This window comes from Maylandia zebra, linkage group LG6 (genome assembly GCF_041146795.1).
Source record: "Maylandia zebra isolate NMK-2024a linkage group LG6, Mzebra_GT3a, whole genome shotgun sequence".
NCBI classification, from domain to species: domain Eukaryota; kingdom Metazoa; phylum Chordata; class Actinopteri; order Cichliformes; family Cichlidae; genus Maylandia; species Maylandia zebra.
In genome coordinates this window covers 15,419,565-15,437,734 of record NC_135172.1, presented here as the reverse complement: position 1 = coordinate 15,437,734, position 18,170 = coordinate 15,419,565, and the positions used below count along the sequence as shown (strand labels likewise).

The following is an 18,170-nucleotide window of genomic DNA, read 5'->3' as shown; positions in this document are numbered from 1 at the left end:
TGGCCCCATTCATTCTGTCCTTAACACGGATCTGTCCCCTTGGCAGAAAAACAGCCCCATAGCATGATGTTTCCACCCCCATGCTTCACAGTAGGTATGGTGTTCTTGGGATGCAACTCAGTATTCTTCTTCCTCCAAACACGAGTTGAGTTTATACCAAAAAGTTCTACTTTGGTTTCATCTGACCACATGACATTCTCCCAATCCTCTGCTGTATCATCCATGTGCTCTCTGGCAAACTTCAGACGGGCCTGGACATGCACTGGCTTCAGCAGCGGAACACGTCTGGCACTGCGGGATTTGATTCCCTGCCGTTGTAGTGTGTTACTGATGGTGACCTTTGTTACTTTGGTCCCAGCTCTCTGCAGGTCATTCACCAGGTCCCCCCGTGTGGTTCTGGGATCTTTGCTCACCGTTCTCATGATCATTTTGACCCCACGGGATGAGATCTTGCGTGGAGCCCCAGATCGAGGGAGATTATCAGTGGTCTTGTATGTCTTCCATTTTCTGATGATTGCTCCCACAGTTGATTTTTTCACACCAAGCTGCTTGCCTATTGTAGATTCACTCTTCCCAGTCTGGTGCAGGTCTACAATACTTTTCCTGGTGTCCTTCGAAAGCTCTTTGGTCTTGGCCATGGCGGAGTTTGGAGTCTGACTGTTTGAGGCTGTGGACAGGTGTCTTTTATACAGATGATGAGTTCAAACAGGTGCCATTCATACAGGTAACGAGTGGGGGACAGAAAAGCTTCTTACAGAAGACGTTACAGGTCTGTGAGAGCCAGAGATTTTCCTTGTTTGAGGTGACCAAATACTTATTTTCCACCCTGATTTACGAATAAATTCTTTAAAAATCCTACCATGTGGATTCATGGATTTTTTTTTCACATTCTGTCTCTCACAGTTGAAGTGTACCTCTGGTGCAAATTACTGACCTCTGTCATCATTTTAAGTGGGGGAACTTGCACAATCGGTGGCTGACTAAATACTTTTTTGCCCCACTGTATCTGAGAGGGAAAAATGTCACCCTGTGCATTGACTGTATTGTCCTTTGATCCACCAGTTTTATACCTTTCATTTTAGACCTTCCTTCATGTCAGAACTCTGGCATGTCTATCTTTTAATGTTACAAATCAACAACAAAAACGTCCCCCAAAAACATTATGCACAGGTGCAGACTATCCACAGGTTTATCTGCACCAAAAACACTGTCAGCTTCTTTTTTCTTTGCTCCCAAACTGACTTCTCCGGCAAAATTGCAGATGACTACATTGAACATCTGCAGAATCTTGAGTGCAAACTCTCTGTTTTCTCGCTGTGTGTGTGTCTATGTGGCTTTTTCAGGCTCAGTCAGCCAAGGACAGCGTCCCTCTGAGAAAAGCTCCGGGCATCCCCGTGAACAAGGACAAACCAGTCAGGAAATTTGGTAAGAGAGTGAGAGAGAAGTTCGCTTCTCACAGAACTCTCATTTAAGAGAGCAGAGGAAATCTAATCTGTTTTTGCGGATGCCTCAGCCCCGGTTGTGACGTCTCCTCTGCCCCCTGCTGGAGAAGTGGTGAAGTATTCAGCTCAGACTTCAGATCATGTCGTCCCCAGCCAAGATATCCAAGGTAACTGCAATTTTTGACAGGTTCACACACACATGTGAATAAGCGAGTCTTTTTCTTGACATTCTTGAAATATTGTATAAAACTTTGAAACCACCCTTTGTTGACATGTTTTATTTCATTAAAAAGAAATCATTAAAAGATACAACTCTCCACCACCACCGACGGACCCACTGCCACCTGGCAAGAGGTGAGGCTACACAAACACGCACGCGCGCAAACACGTGTTCTGTGTTGAGGAATCAGCTCTCAGCTCGGTGATCAGATTTTCCTACAATAAACTTTGCTTGTAAATCCAGCACAGCAGTTGATGCTGTCTGCAGACACAGAAATAACTGCGCACGCTGTAAACAAAGCACCGACAGACACCGGCTCCGATGTTAACGCCTGCATTAAGCACGCAGCACCAGAACGATCGTGTTTACACTCAGTAAACATAAACGCAGATTATACAATTTGATGTATTTGTAGTAGAAAAACCCTGCGCACCGTAATGTGTGATGTTGACACTGTGTGGTTGTACTTAGGAGACCAGAAGGGAAGTTTAAGAAGGCGCAAACACCTCGCGATGAAGCTTTACAGATCCTCAAACCACAGATGGAGAACCCTCCTGCTCCACAGGTGAACACACACACACACACACACGTTAATGCAAGCAGCATATACAGTTGTGGTCAAAAGCTTAAATCCACTCGTCATGGTAATTTAAGGTTTTTAATTTTTTTTTAATTTATTTTGTTCTTTTTACAAGGTGGAATGATTGTACAGATGCAGCTTTAATGACTTAAAAAACTACAACTGGTTTAATTTAGTTTGAATTTATTTTTTTATTTTCTATAATCCACACAAGGCAAACCAGTCCCACTGGCAACAAAACTGGTCCAGAGCGTGACGCTTCCACCACCGTACTTAACAGCTTTTGTTCTTAGGTCTGAGCATCACCTGCCCCTGTGTGGATGCAAACTTTTGACCACAGCTGTAAAAGGTCACATAACAAAATGTTTTTGTGTCTCTTCAGCCCAAACGTCCTGCTGCTGCTTCACCCTCTGCGTCTGCAGTGAAAGAGGCAGGGTTTAAACCCACCAAGAGCACAAAGACCAGAGCGCCTGCCCGTCCCCTCCCCATACCTCCTCCAGGTATACACTGATTTGTGTACAGATGAAGCTAAATCACTTTCCCTTGTTAGAAAAATCTCAGCTTTAACCAAACAACAGTAGTCATCTCAGGACCCTATAATCCTCAGGCTCAAAGAGGATCGACCATGACCAACTGGGATGAGAGGAAAGAGGAGAGGGAGCAGTTCTGTTTTGTTTAGATCAAATAGACCTTACAAGAAGAAATTACGTGCTGAAGATATTGTCTGGCTCACAGAAAACCTGCAGAACCTGATTTTAGTTCAAAACTGTGTTTCAAGGCTTATAAATGATGAATAAAAAAGAAAAACCCACATGAGCCCTGTTTTAGCTTCCCTTCACTTGGGAAATTAATTTTAAGATTTTATTATTCACATTTTAAGCGCTTTATTGCTTGGTTATGAGCATTATTACTGCTGCCCAACCAGCCAGATTCTCAGCAAGGACTCGGATGACTAGATCAAGTCTAAAGCTGAGTGTTTTTTATTTTCACCAGGGGACTCTAAGCTGTAAAACTGGTTCAGTCAGTGACAAATTTGCCTTTATAAAGTAACTCATAATTAGGGCTGGGTATCGTCACTGATTTTTGAATCGATTCAATTCCGATTCACAAGGTCCCGAATCGATTCGATCCACGATTCGATTTAATTCGATTCGATTCGATTTAAATCTGGGAAATTTTGACAGTCAGAGATATAATTCAGATCAGGACATTTACATATTTTTGTATCTATAAAAAGGAAGCTGACACTCTCAAGACTTTATCCAAGGTGTAAGTGTCACAGCAGATGCCTTTGTGTCAAAGTAGCTGAAGATAAAACACAGAAAAACATGTAGGTGATTTTCCTGGCCTGGGATTTTATAAAAATATTCTGCAGTACATCAAAAACGAAAGAAAACCATTAATTAATCAACATTACCTCTGACGTTACAGCGGTTTTATTAGAGACATGGCTAAGCATTTTGCATTTTGAATAATTTTAAAAAGTTTCAATTTGTTCAGTATTGAACAGCAGAAATGAGATTTTCTTTTCGGAAGAATGTAAAAGGGGAAAAAACAGCGGCCGACAGCGCTGTAAACAACAGTAGACTTGTGTAACAAGCAAGCGAATAATGAAGAAAGCGAAACTGTTCGAGAGAGAGGGGAGGGGGAGGGAGAGAGGGAGAGAGAGAGAGCTGCGCATCGCAATGGAAGCAAAACAGTAAAAGAGTGAATTCATGACGATGTTTATGTGAAGCGTTTGGATCTTCTTTTGCTGCTGGTTCGGTCAATATTGTTTGGAGAGAGATCAAACTAACAGCTTTAGAATCAGCGCATAAAGGGCGTGAACACAAAGCGCGGACCCGGATCAGCGAGCTGTCGGCTTTCAGCCCCGACTGTGAGAAAGGCGACATCTAACTGATTCTGATCCGCGGGTCGCGCTGTGTGTTTAAGTCTATGTGCAGAATCCCTGTACCTGCTCTCATTTACTGTTTGGTGGTTCTTGAAATTTTGTGAGATGTCACCAGAGATTCTGGCATTTCGGACAAAATAAATTTATATTAAAAAATCGATTCAGGATTTTAATGAATCGATTTTACGTTATCCAAGCCAGAATCGATTTTAATCGATGAATCGATTATAAAAACCCACCCCTACTCATAATGTATTTGGAAAAGTGCTTTATGAATAAAGTGGTTGAAATTCCCAAGCTTTTATTTCTCCTCCAAACCTCTATGCCACGTGTTTAGTTAATGTTTTAAAAAAATAACATATATGCTTATTGTTACATAAAGTTAAGGCCAAGCACCCAGAAAAGAGTCTCTTAACAGTTTTCAGGTACTACTGGGTCATTATGTTGCCTCCTTGCCTCTTTTTATCTACTTCTCTGTCCTCCTGACCTCATCTAGGAAATGCCACTTTAATGGTTTCAGGCTTCTCTGAGAATTTGAAATAGATTTCTAGTAATTTGATATCTGGTTATTATAAAGTTTTGGCCTACTCACTGGATAGTTAATGTCCTTGCATTTGGATTCATTTTGTTCTTTAAGTTGGTTATTTGTGTTCTTAGTTTCCTCAGTGTTTGCCAGTCTGCTCCTCCATCTTTCTTGTTTCTGTCTTAATGCCATGGTTCCACCTGAGTAATTTCTTTTGTTTAATGCAGAGTCTGCATTAATTCTCTTTCCACTTTTACTTAACACTTGGGTTTCTTTCCTGCCCTGCATTAGCGTTTTTCCTGCTTCCTGAATGTTTTCACCTGTGTCTAATTTCCCCCCCTGTTCCTTGTTCTCAGTTAACCCAGTGTGTATAAATAGTCTTGACTCCTCTTAATCCCTCTCAGATCATTGGTCTCCTCCCCCTGTTTTTCTGTGATCTGTATGTTCTTTTAGACTTTTAGTATTCTTCACTTTGCCATTTAACAGCTTGCTTTTGTATCTTGACTGTCAGTTGTAATTTTCCTGACATCCCACACTACCTGCTTGTAAACACTAAGTAATAGCTGAGACAACTGTAATAGCTCTCTAAAGGTCAGGATATTGACAGCTGTGAAATGGGACTGTCACAGCAAGCCAGCAGTGAGACCCCACATGACCCTGACGGCACATAGATTCTGAACTATTAGAAACGTTTGACTTTCTGTTAAAAAAAAAGGTTTACAAAATGTTGGAATGAGTTTTCCCTATTTTCTGTAGTGAACTAATAGCAGACATAAAGATTCACTTCAATGCCTTCACATTAGCCTCCCCTATACTGTGGAGTGCTAACTAGCACAGGTTAGGGTGCTAAACAGAAATGGGGAGCATAAACACCCTTGTCTGGTTTCCCCTCCTATTCCTTGTTCCCAGTTAGCCCAATGTGTATAAATAGTCCTGTCAGATCATTTGCTTGCCTCACTCTGTGTTTCTGTGATCCACACATGATCTTTTAGATTTTAAGGTGTCTTAACATTGCAAGCAGTTGTTAAACTGCTTTCTTTTGTGTCATGCTTGCATTTTGTAACGTCAAAATAGATAACTATAATAAATTACTCTGGACGTCAGGGAAAGGAGGGCAGTGAAATGCAAAGTTTCTTTGCGTAGCTTAAAGCACAGGTTTGCCTGAGCACAGTCTCATCTCTATCCTCATGTATAAATAAGAGTGTTGACTGGAGGTAACACAGACATAATCTGACCTGTTTTATGCAGTCTCTCGAGAACTTCCAGTAGAGACACAAACTATCCAGACGCAGCTTCATCAGAGGACCAATGAAGAGCACTACACCTACACCAATGTTCCCTGGAGGCTGTATCTGAGGAAGGAAGTGAGCACATATACAAATATAAATCCTAAAAATTCCACTTATTCTGACCTGTATCTCCTCACTATTAAACCACGTTTCCTACCGCATTTCCTTTCCTTCACAGGTATTTTATCCCAAAGACAGCTTCAACAGTCCCCTGGTGCTGGATCTAATTTTCAAACAGGTAACTTTTCTTTTCTTTTCTTTCTTTTTTAAATTTCCAACCCATTTGAGCTCAATAAGTTTAACTAATAACGCAAAGATCATAGAAAGATTCGTCTTAATAATTTCTAACAATTCCTCTTCTCTGCTCTCCTCTGTCCTCCAGATAGTAAATGACACCTTGTCAGAGGCGTGTGTTCGCGTCACCCGGGATGAAAGGCAGAAAATGAAAGCTCTTTTTGGTAGTCTGTCTGTTCTTCCGGGAGACATTTTTTAAGATCGTATGCTTGAATCTCTTTGACATTCATGAGTTTGTGTGTGTCTTTTTGTGCAAATGGCAGCTAAGCACGGCGTCAGACAGAATATGGATCCAGTGGAGGAGCACGTAAAGAAAACTGTTGTCACAGCAGCCAGGGAAACCTGGGAAATATACTTCTCCCGACTCTTCCCAGCCTCGGTGAGCCTGGCGGTGAATCCTTAGGGCAGTATGATTTCTGAGTCGGTGGGGAATTTTCATTTTTAATAACACTTTTTTATATTTTTTCTGTCTACATTTCTGCAGGGTAGTGTAGGAACGGGGGTGCAGGTATTGTCAGTGTCCCACAGTGGAATCAAACTGCTAAAGACTGTAAAAAGCAGTGCTACAGCTCCAGACTACTTCCGAGTCCTAAGACCGTACACGTATGTGCTTGTTTGTCTCTGTGTAGATTTATGTCACAGACAAATACACCAAACATACACGGAAATACAGCACATAATGCAACAAGCAACATTTGCACAATTCTAACAATCTTGACAGTCAGTATTTGGTGTGAACACCTTTAGTTGTTAACACAGCCTGAACTCTCTTAGGAAACCTTTCTCATCTTGTCTTTAAGAAGTATTCAGGAATAGTTCTCCAGGCTCCTTGAAGGACATTCAGAGCTCTTCTTAGGATGTTGGTTGCCTTCTGTTCTCTGCTGATATGATCCCACACTGCTTAAAAGAGGTCTGTTGAGGTCTGGGCCTTGGGGAAGCTAATCCGTGACTGATAGTTTTTCACTTTTCTGTCCAGTTATGCCTTTACTTTACAGATGGCTATAGGCACTCACTGTTGTACCTCTCATTTGATCTCCTCTATACATACTGATGACCAAAAACTTTCAAATTTGGTGCTAACCCATCTCAAACGAATTAGCACTGTTGCCTCACAGCAAGAGGGCTCTTTGTGGAGTTTGCATGTTCCCTCTGTGTTTGTGTGGGTTCTCCCAGAGTCCCGGTACTCTTGCTTCCTCCTGCAGTCCAAAGATATGCAGTTACTGGGGTTAGGTTAATTAGTAACTCTAAACTGCATAGTTGTGAATGTGAGTGTGAATGGTTGTCTGTCTCTGTGTGTTAGCACTGCGACAGACTGGTGACCTGTCCAGGGTGTATCCTGCCTCTTGCCCTAAGTTAGCTGGGATAGGCTCCAGCAGCCCTGCAACCCTAACAAGGGTAAGCGGAAGAGAATGGATGGACTCCATTAGACCTGTTGCTGCTGCTGCTGATTTTCAGTCCATGCCTCAGCCTTTTCTCCCTGTTTTCCTTCATGGCTTCTTCTTTCCACTGTCACCATTTCCATTGTCAGTGAATAGTTTTTCCTATTTATTAGGACATGACTTTCTGCTATCGATAGTTTCTTACCTGACACTTCTTTTATTCTTTGGCTTCTTTTTTTGTATATGAAACTGAAGAAATCAATTATGTCTTTATATATCAGGCCGCAAAAAAACATTCCTCTGAAAAGGACTGAAAATGAGGGGAAAAACCAGCCAATGTTCAAAGGAAAACTTTGAATGGTCTTCAGAAAGCCTGGAGAACCAGACCACCTAAAAAAATTGAGAAGAAATGACGGTTGCCTCGAGACTTTTAGACAGTCCTGTATCTCCAAGCTCTCACCAATCTGTTGTCTGATAGTGTGTTTTATTTTGTTTTGTTTTTGTTGTTTGTTGTTAAAATATTTACTCCGCTTTTTTTCCAGCTATGCCGACATCCTGTTTGTGACCATCCCATCTGAGAACATGCTGGAGTTCAATCTGACCAATGAGAAGCTCATACTGTTCTCAACCAAGGCACCACAAGTCAAACACCTCATAGACATGTTCATCAATGAGATCAAAAAGGTACAAAGCACACACACACACACACACACAATTCACCTGAAACATTCAGCTTAAGTAGGTTATACCAACGTCCAGATACACAAAGATAAACAACAATTACACATATAAAACATACGCAGGTATTTGAGCTGTTTAAAAAAAAAGAAAGAAAAACCAAAAATAAGCTCTTTTTTCTGTGTTTTTCCCCTTTTCCCCCTCAAGGACTCAGACTACGTGATTGCAGAGCGTAACTTTGTTACAGATGAACGCTCGATGCTCAGTTTCCATAAAGGTGACATCATCAGGCTCCAGGTTATGGATGGGCTGGAGAAAGGTGAGGCACTGGTGTGGAAGTCACGCTGTATTCTGTGTGAATCTGCGGCAGACTCATGAGCTCATATTTGCCTTTGCTCATTCTCCAGGGTACAGCTATGGCTGCGTGGTGAGGAAGAAGGTTGTGTTTTTGGAGGAGCTCAAAAGAGACACTCAGGACTTTGGTATTTATGAAATCCTGTTATTTTAATAACAAAAAACAATCAGTTTTGCACAGAGTTCCCAGATGTTGGACGAGGCCCAAATATAAACAAAGCGACAATTCAAAATGACGGTTTTAAAGGATTTACTAACCTATGCTGCGCTGTGTACCCTGGGGATGTGAGGGTATTTTTAAAGCCAGGGAAGAATAGCTGCAGTCGTGTTGATGGCGCCTGCGGCACTCTTTAAATACAATATTGTATCAGAATATTATTTTCCAGATGGATGACTGCAATGCAGTTCCAAAACTATTGATTTATGTGTTTTCTTGAGGACATAAAAGATGAAATGGGATCACAAATGTCACGTCAAGCAGTCAGTGGATAAGACAAACTACAGCAGAAGTTTGCGCACATATTTCTAATTTAATCTGACGTATTGGTTTTGTTTTTCGGGGTCTTAAATTCAGAACTTATAAATTGCTCATATAGCACTCCATGCTCATGTTTTATTCATGTGAATTCTGCCTGCGCCATTGAGACCGCTCTCATTCAACCACAGTCTTTAAATGGTAGCATAAAAAGCTATATTTTTACATAAATTAACCTTTAATGTTAAGTTGATTTATGGGCTGCATAAAACATTTTTCATCAACTACGTGCCTGAAATGTGTGTTTGTTTTTTCTTTTTTAAGATTCATTGCGTGTGTTCTTATGAAACACAAAAAGGGACTTACTGCTGACCTTGTGGCAAAGTGCTGGTCCCTATAAGCCGACGTTTCTTTTACTTCTGCCTGAAACAAGATGATCTCCAAAGTTGAGACACAACGGTTTTCTTATCCAGTTACTTCTGTCACTTCTCTTTGAGTTGGTCCCCGGCCCTGTTTACTGCTTGAGGATGTTAAACTTGACCTTATAGCCACATGAAAAGCTAAAACAGTTTTATTTATTTTTAGAAAGGAAAGCAACATTGTTTTTGAGCACTATATCAAAATTGGAAGATTAACAATTCAGGTTTTTTTCAGTCATATTGCCACAGGAGTATAAAATCATGCACCTAGCTATGCAGTCTGGCCATACAAAAATATGTGAAAGAATGGGTCAGTCTACAGAAGGGATATCCAACTCATTTTATGTAATAGGCCACATACTGCTTACTTTCATCTAAGAGTAAACCTCCCTTTTTGTCACTGTAAAGAAGTTTAACTGCACATTAAATCTGTCAAATATCGTAATATAAGCAAAAAAAGAAGGAAAGTTCAACAGTTCAACTCATTTCTTTCCTGCATGATAAAGAAATTAAGTAAATAAAAGACATCTGTCAGCACGATAATCCCCAGACTGACCTGTAATTACAAAAATTTTTTCATTAATTCACAGGAAATTCTGTTTCTTTTTATCTTACTGTTGGTCTATTGCAAAAATCAGACTGAGATTTCTATTGTAGATAGTGGAAAAAATGGGTTTTCTCTCATTTTTTTGTTTATCTTTTACATAATTACTTTGGTGTAGTAAGAATGGCCACAGGGAGGTCTTTATCAGTGGAATGCTGTATTTTAAAGTACACAATTTAAACCCTCCTTCACATTTCCAAAGCCATCAGGTGGGCGAGATTGGAGTCCTTGTTGATTTCTTCCTCCGGGTCTTAAGTTTGACACTCCTGTTCTAAAGGGTTTCCTAAATTTGGGTGTGGAGCTGTCATAGGATGGTAGCTTTGCTACAAGTCAGTTGGTGACATTTCTTCACTCATAGATATTTCCCAATCAACTGCAACATGTACTGTTGCAAAGTGGAAGCATTTAGGAACCACAGAAACTTGGTGTAAACTTACAGAGCAGGTTGATGGGTTGAGCTCCAAACCTCCTCTGGCATTATCATAAATACGAAATCTGTATTTATGGAGCCATGGAAACTGTGGCATAGGTTTCCATGGCTGTCCAGCTGCATGCAAGCTTTACATCACTGAGCAAAATGCCAGCTGTCAGATGAAGTGTCTCAGGACTCTAGAGCAGTCAAAACATATTCTGTGGATTGATTAATTTTATTTCTCTATCTGGTAGTCTGATGGATGAATCTTGGTTTGACAAATGACAACTGCATGCTTCTAACTTTGCTTCTTCTCCTCAGAAAACTGAACCAGTTTTCACATAAGTCTGAAAAAGAAAAAAACAAACGGCGTCTCTGGAAACTATGAGCCAGCTGACAGGTTAAACTATTGAATATTGCAGCATTAATTTCATCACTCGCTTAGCTTCGAGGATTGCTGCAGCACCATGTCATGTTTGGGATCAGGGTTGGAGGTTGCCCCATATCAGATAAGTTAGCCTTATGTCTCTACAATTATAGAGGAGACTGCCTTTTGTGCCAGGTTATCAGTGTGGCAGCAGAGAGGTGGGAGGGGGATCACATCTTGTAAATGAATGCAAAGCCTGCAAATAAAGATCCGACCACTTTAATTGAAAAGCTGACCTGCTGGTAGAGGAAAGGCCGATAGCGATCAGGATTTGCAGTAAAGCAAAAGCTTGTTTAGGCACAGTGAACAATCAGCTGTTTGCCCTGCATCACCTGCACCTTGTTACCCCTCTGCTCTGTCTGCGCATCAGGCTGGAAGTTTGGCGCCGTGTTCGGCCGCTCCGGCGCATTCCCCGCCGAGTGCGTCCATCCCGTCGCTCCTCCTGACTTCCTGTCACTTCCACTGGACCGAAAGTCGGAGCCTCGAGGTGGAGCAGGACAGTTCGCTGTGTCATCAGCTGTCGCTGTCGCCGTAGCATCCACCATGGCCGCGCATGAGATAGATCAAACAATTGAGGTTCACAGACACTCACACACGCATACAGATTGCTTGTTTTTCTGTCAAACTGAATTCAGGTTGTTTTTCACTGTCACTCTTTGCCTTTCAGAAGGTCTCTGTTGATGGCTTTGCTGATGGAGATCTGGATGAAAGCGCCCTGCAGGACACGAAATATGACATGCTGGAGTTTGCCAAGAAGTACTTCAGACAGGCGCCCAGCGGGAAAGGGTGAGGGAAAACACAGAATGAGTTTACCGTGCTCTAACAGCAGAACAGGAAAAAGATGTGTTAGTTATCTTTTGTTCTTAGTAATCAGCAGGGAATAGACAAAGCCACCAGACTTCCTAACAATAACACTGTATTTTCATGTAAAATTATCACTGAGTGAGAACATTAGAAGCAACAGAATGTCTCCTTAATTTTAGTGCACAGTCTTCAAGTGGATGCAGCTGCTGAGCAGCAGGAACAGCGAACCTGTTGCTGTTAGAAATTTCACTAGGCAAAGATAAAAGAGTGAAATGAGGAGGTACGGCCCGAGAAGGAGCATCAGAAAGGGGCATCGAAAGTAATCAAAAATACTTGAGTTACTTTGAAAATCATTTAGGAGCTAGGCGCTCCTGTGTTCACAAGTTCTGCATTGAAATACAATTTACGATGCTAAGTCCTGCTCCAATGATAGAATATTAAAATGATGTAACACTGAGAGGTACTAATCTGCATCATAGGTACACTGAAATCAGTTGTGTCGAAAGTGCTTGCGTACTCTTGTTTAGATACATATTTGAAGGTTGCTAATTTTCAGGCAATTCAAATAAATGCTGTTTTATTGGAACTAAAAGGCAACATGAGGCATGACTGACTGTGTTCACAGAGATTCCCTGAAGAGCAAAAGCAAGAACAGAGACTCCCGGGAGCCCATTGAAATGATCAAGTTTTCCAAGGTGCCTTCTTCTTTGCTCTCAGTTTTGCTGTCGTAACACTACGGCCGCACCGCGTCGTTCGCGTAACTTTTCTTGTACTGTGTTCACCTTTGCAGACGCCTCTGACTGAATCTCTGATAGAGTTCACAGACCCGGCCATGAACAGAGTGGCAGCCGATCTCTTCCTGTGTAAGTTCTCACCTTCTGTCGTCTTCAGTTACATTAATAATTTTCTGATTTTTTTTACAACCCGGGCTTCAAGTGATCTTCTGTTCAGAGGAGATGTTCTCATATCCTGTGCCATCTACTGCATATCTGTTCATCTCGGCAAAGCAAGAGCTGAGGTTCCTGCTTTTTCCCCGTAAAAAGGATTTGAGGGGAATTTTTCATTATGTGATTTGACCATCTGAAGTTCAGGTTTAAATGTTGGTGTGCGTGTGTGTGTGTGTCCTGGTTATGTATTTTATGTAGCCATGATGCGTTTCATGGGCGACTCTCCATTAAGGGGGCTAACAGAACAGGAAGTGGTCAGCACTTTCCTCAAGGTAAACATACAGATCATTTTTCGCCTTGTCTACTCTGCTGTTTTCTCTTTGACAGCTGGCTAATCTTTTTATGCTGTTCTATGTATTTTTGTGTGTATGTGTGTGCGTCCATCCACCGCTCAGCTCATAAGAGAGTTCTCCTTGATGAGGGATGAGGCTTACTGCCAGCTCCTCAAACAGCTTACCACTAACACCAGCTCCAAACCGTAAGTCCGCACACCGACACACACGGTACAAGCCTCTTTCATCACTGAGCCTGTGATTCCGAGCGTGCACTCCTGTGCTCCACAGCGACAGTTGCCAGCGAGGCTGGCGGCTGCTGTACATCCTGACTGCTTTCCACTGCTGCTCTGAAGTCCTCAAGCCCTTCCTCCTCAAATACCTGCAGCAGGCCTCTCGCAGCGCAGGAGTGCAGTATCAGGGTAACGAGCGCGCACAAACACACAGCTTTTACTGTCCCGTGAGTGTAAATGTGTAACGTTGCCTATAAAATTGGCAGGCATAGCTAAAGCGTGCGAGCAGAATCTGAAGAAGACGTTCCAGTTTGGCGGCCGCATTGTTCCACCCAACAGCATGGAGCTGAAGGCTATGATGGTCAGTGTCTCTCTTTAATTTATGTCCCGAAGTTTCCACTCACAGTTTATCACGTTTGCTGATTTGTGCATAAAATGAATAAAAAGCAAAACTATTTGCTGTAAATTGTACTAAAATAATGGTGTCAGGTTTAGGGAGCATTCAAAGCTGAAGCTACCCCAGCGCTTCAGTAGTGCTGTGCTCCTGTCTGCATTGTTTCGTTGCACCTCTGTGGGTGTGTACACTCTTTGTTCACTATATTTTTTTTGTTACAAACTGAATAAGGACAGACACAATTTCCAAACCCAGTCTGCCTTGAATTAGAATGAAGTTTACTCCTATTATGTTATGTTACAGTACTGTTATTGATGTAAGCAGTAAGTTAATGAGGTAGCTGGCTGAACTGAATTGGCTTTTGAAAGATGAAAAGTTATATTCTATTTTATTGTAATAGGCAACAAATTGAATGAAAGATCAAACCAAGCAATGGTCGGATCCCACCAGCAGGCATTGTCTGAATAATCAAAGCTTTTTTTCTCCCCTCCCTCTTTGCCAGGGAACTCGATTGTTGTCCAAAATCTATTACACATCAGAAAGCCACAGTGTTGCAGTGGCTGACACGCTTCTGGGGATTCTAGTGTGAGACTAATTCCCAACAAATGCACAATTTTCTCCTGTTTCAGCAATACTTGGCAAAAAGTGCAGCGTCCAGCTTTTTTAGCAAATAACTAAAGGATGCAACTTGGAAGCCACTTTAAAAGATTTATTGAGGAACCAGCAGGCTTGGGGGGCTGAATGCTACAAACAGGAGAGCCTAATGAGAGAAAAACATGCTGTTAATTTTAAAAAAAAAACAGGTTTCATTGGGTGTAGGATCTTGTGAAGTAGCCCCACTTATACAGTGTGTGTAGTTTAATCTCTAGCAGTGTATTACATGTGTATGTGTTCGTGCCTCCTCAGGCGGGACGGAGTTCAAAACGTCAGCTGTTCCTCTTCCCCGGGGGTATCGAACGTCATGTGAAAATCAAAACTTGCTCTGTAAGTGCTCAGCTGCCACTTTCACCATCACTGGTGTGCATCATGAGAGCGAGTGCATCCATGTGTCTGCACTGACACTGTTGTGTTTGGGTTTTGGTTTTTTTAGGTTGCCCTGGAGGTGATCGAGGAGCTGTGTTATGAGATGGGTCTGCACAAGCTGGAGGCTATGGAAGAATATGCCATATTTTTAGTGACCAATAGAGGTATGCTCATGGGCAGCTTGTCTCAAACACATACAAACACATACATATTAAACTTTGTATTTATGCTCTTTGAGAAACCCAAAATTACACTAAAATGCAGAAGCAGTGTGCGGAAAAATTAATTACAACTGTCATGGTTTCTATCTGACTTAACGGGGTAAGAAGCAGCCAGCTGCTGCTAATCAGATCCACTCGATTAAAGCAGAAGTTTCGGCAGGTTGCTCATCTGCAGCATTTTGGTGTGAGTTAACTCTGGAAGGGCTTAAATTTCCAAACTATTTGACATCCACCATTCAACAGTGAGAAAGATTATTCACAAGTGGAAAACATTCAACGCAGTGCCATAGCCAATCAAGGAAACTCAGTTTCCTGGACTCAAACACAACCTGGAGACCGACAGCTTTGCAATTTCAAAAGGTTTATTAACGAGTATGCTCAGGATTTTAACTCAGGAAGACTGGTCTGCCAGAGAAGGCAGGTAAATTAGCCAAAGTGTAATATGTTATATTTTTTATTTTTATGTCGTGATCTGTAAAACCTTATCATTTGAGGAAGGGGCACCTTCTTTCACATGACTGTACCTCTAAAAGTAAACATTTTTTTGTGTGTATTTAAAAACACAAGTGATGAAGAACGGCCCTATGGCTCGTTTCCTTCTGCTTTATCAATAATTTAATGTTTAAGCCCCTTGAAATGCTCTCACAGTACATATACTTTATACACAAACACCATTGTTGTCTTTTTTCTTCCCTGAGCATTAAATATCTCCACATGATAACAGCTGGCAGCTGCTCTGACTCCTGCGCTTTTCCGAAGCACAGCAGGTCACGCAGCATGGGGCTGCACAGCACATTTCAGAACACGAGTATCAATAGTTTTAACTCCTTTTTGGGGGCTGAGCAGTGGCCAGTGTGAAAATATGCACGTCCACTGTGTAAAAACTTTGCATATTTGCATGTTCAGGTCAGAATGTGCGTCCTTTGAACAAGCATGAGTACATCCTGGATGTGGCGACAGAGGCCGAGTTAGTCGACACCGGCTACAGCTTCTGGTTCAGGCGAGTCGTCTGGACTCAGCCGCTCAAGTTTGACAATGAGCTCTGTGTGGCCATGCACTATAACCAGGTACAACATTTGCTGCACATACTCGGTAGCTGCTGTTTACCTGTGTGTATGCATGTGTGCATAACCCTGTTTTTGTGATTATTTAGATCCTTCCAGACTACTGTAAGGGTCTGCTGAATGTTCTTCCACATGGAAAAGTGAGCGATCAACAGTTTCACCAGATCTCCAAACTGGCAGCTTTGCAGCACCGAGCCAAAGACAACATCTTCATTCCCAGCATGTGAGGAAACAGCAGCACTGAGAAAGTGGTTATAGTTTAATTCTAATGAGCCCCAAAGAGGACTTTAAATTTAACCTGGAGTTCAATTTTACTTAATTTTACATACTTACTTTGTTCTGAACAATTTACTTTAGTGATAATCATTGTCCTGAAAACACAAACTTATTGTACTTTAACAATCCTGATGTCAAACAAATCCCAATTAAAAGAAAATATTAGCAACTAGCAATTAGCTCCAACTCTGTGCATTTAGGCAGATAAACATGGTTGAAGAAAGTTAATTTAAATGACTGAATGTGGCATGGTTGTTCATGCCCGATGAGCTAAACTGAGTATTTCAGAAACTGCTAATCTGCTGATCTCTAGCGTTTTCAGAGAATGGTCTACAGAAGAGAAAATATTCTGCGAGCAACAGTTCTGGTTCAGATTGGCCAGACTGTTCTGTTCTGAGAAGAGCATCTCTGAATGCATAGCACACTGAACCTTGAAACAGAGAAGCTCCAGGCAGCAGATGACAACACTGGGTGGCACTCTTGTTAGCTAAGAACAGGAAACTACATTTTTTTTGCACAATTTGCCCATTATCGGCAAAATCTGGTCTGGTAAAACCTGATTTCTGTTATAACATTCAGAATTTGGCATACACTTTGTACAAGTATGGATCCATCCTGTCAACAATTTATCCTGCAGGTGTAATGGCTTATTTTCTTCAAGCATCCCAGCCCACCTGAATGTTATTCCTGATCGCGTCTATCCCTTTATGGCCACAGTGTACCCATCTTCTGATGGCTGCTTCCAGCAGGATAACGCACCATGCCTAAAAGCTCAGAACATCGTAAACTGGTTTCATGAACATGACAATGAGTTCACTGTACACCTTTGGGATGTGGTAGATTGAGAAATTCTCATATTGTATTTGCAGCTGACAAATGTGCAGCACCTCTTTGATACTGTCATGTTAATATGAACCAAAATCTTTGTGGAATGGTTCCAGCAGCTTGTTGGATCTTTGCCACAAACAATGAAGGCAGTCCTGAAGGCAAAAGAGATCCAGCCTGGTATTAATAAGATGTACCTAATAAAGTGTTCAGTGACTGTAGATGGAAGTCATTCATGATGTAAAAACAGTGTCAGCATGTTTCTATACATTCTTTATGTTTGTCTAACTTCGGTTTTGTTTTTGCCTTTAAATATTATAACTTGTTAACTAAGTTATTCTTGATATTTGAACGTTGAATGAACACTTTCCCCAGGATTTCTGGATGGGTTAGACTTTAAAATGAAATAATTCTGTTCCCATCAAAAACTTTGGTAATACACCCTACAATGACCAAATTTGTTGTGGTCTTTTATATCTATAATGTAGTATTAATGCTCATTTTAGTGGTGAGAAATTACAGCAATTAAAGTGTGAAATAAAGGAACGAGAATTTAGTGTCAAGCTGAAAAATTAAGAGTAAAGACCTCATAAAATGGCCTGCATAAAAGAAAACAGAGTAAAATCTTGTATAATGTTAATGTTTAAGTGGAGGATTCTGACTCGACTTGCAGCAGTTTAGTAAATGCAGGCACAGACTGTGGTGCAGTCACCAGTTATTGTGTTTAAAAGGCATGACTGCTTTTCTACTTTCTCAACTGTAAAAACTCTTATATGACTTCTTGCTCTAACCGCTGTTATCCTCGATCCTTCCTCCCCCATACACAGACACACACACAGACACACACAGACACACACACACAGCCTAAAGCGGGGAAGAGCAGCTCACTGAGTTGTAAAACTCTTCTGGAGAAATGTGGGAAATCACAGAGTGAAACAGACTGCTGTTTATCTGATACTCTGTTTCTGTTCTCCCTCTCCTGCAGACACGAATTATCGGAGTACATCGCCACACCTCTCTTCAAAAAGCAGCCACCCCAGCAGTGGGTTACCATGGCGACACAGCATATGCAGCAGGCACTGAACCCGCACCAGGCCCGAGCACAGTTTCTGGGTAAGATTGCT

The 18,170-nt window shown here is 41.6% G+C and overlaps 1 protein-coding gene across 1 annotated transcript in view; it reads left to right on the top strand.

Annotated features, from left to right (window-relative positions):
• Positions 1 to 18,170, top strand: part of myo15ab (myosin XVAb) — a 50,159-nt gene that overhangs the window by 30,828 nt on the left and 1,161 nt on the right. Inside the window, exons 44-69 of the mRNA XM_076884749.1 lie at positions 1,344 to 1,425; positions 1,514 to 1,609; positions 1,736 to 1,796; positions 2,134 to 2,227; positions 2,625 to 2,742; positions 5,905 to 6,020; positions 6,124 to 6,183; positions 6,328 to 6,403; positions 6,503 to 6,618; positions 6,724 to 6,842; positions 8,161 to 8,302; positions 8,504 to 8,615; positions 8,704 to 8,778; positions 11,358 to 11,563; positions 11,655 to 11,773; positions 12,417 to 12,486; positions 12,582 to 12,654; positions 12,937 to 13,010; positions 13,134 to 13,216; positions 13,302 to 13,432; positions 13,510 to 13,604; positions 14,544 to 14,621; positions 14,728 to 14,824; positions 15,788 to 15,948; positions 16,035 to 16,168; positions 18,032 to 18,159. Coding sequence (XP_076740864.1) covers positions 1,344 to 1,425; positions 1,514 to 1,609; positions 1,736 to 1,796; positions 2,134 to 2,227; positions 2,625 to 2,742; positions 5,905 to 6,020; positions 6,124 to 6,183; positions 6,328 to 6,403; positions 6,503 to 6,618; positions 6,724 to 6,842; positions 8,161 to 8,302; positions 8,504 to 8,615; positions 8,704 to 8,778; positions 11,358 to 11,563; positions 11,655 to 11,773; positions 12,417 to 12,486; positions 12,582 to 12,654; positions 12,937 to 13,010; positions 13,134 to 13,216; positions 13,302 to 13,432; positions 13,510 to 13,604; positions 14,544 to 14,621; positions 14,728 to 14,824; positions 15,788 to 15,948; positions 16,035 to 16,168; positions 18,032 to 18,159 — 2,716 coding nt within the window. The remainder of the gene's footprint in view (positions 1 to 1,343; positions 1,426 to 1,513; positions 1,610 to 1,735; positions 1,797 to 2,133; positions 2,228 to 2,624; positions 2,743 to 5,904; positions 6,021 to 6,123; positions 6,184 to 6,327; positions 6,404 to 6,502; positions 6,619 to 6,723; positions 6,843 to 8,160; positions 8,303 to 8,503; positions 8,616 to 8,703; positions 8,779 to 11,357; positions 11,564 to 11,654; positions 11,774 to 12,416; positions 12,487 to 12,581; positions 12,655 to 12,936; positions 13,011 to 13,133; positions 13,217 to 13,301; positions 13,433 to 13,509; positions 13,605 to 14,543; positions 14,622 to 14,727; positions 14,825 to 15,787; positions 15,949 to 16,034; positions 16,169 to 18,031; positions 18,160 to 18,170) is intronic.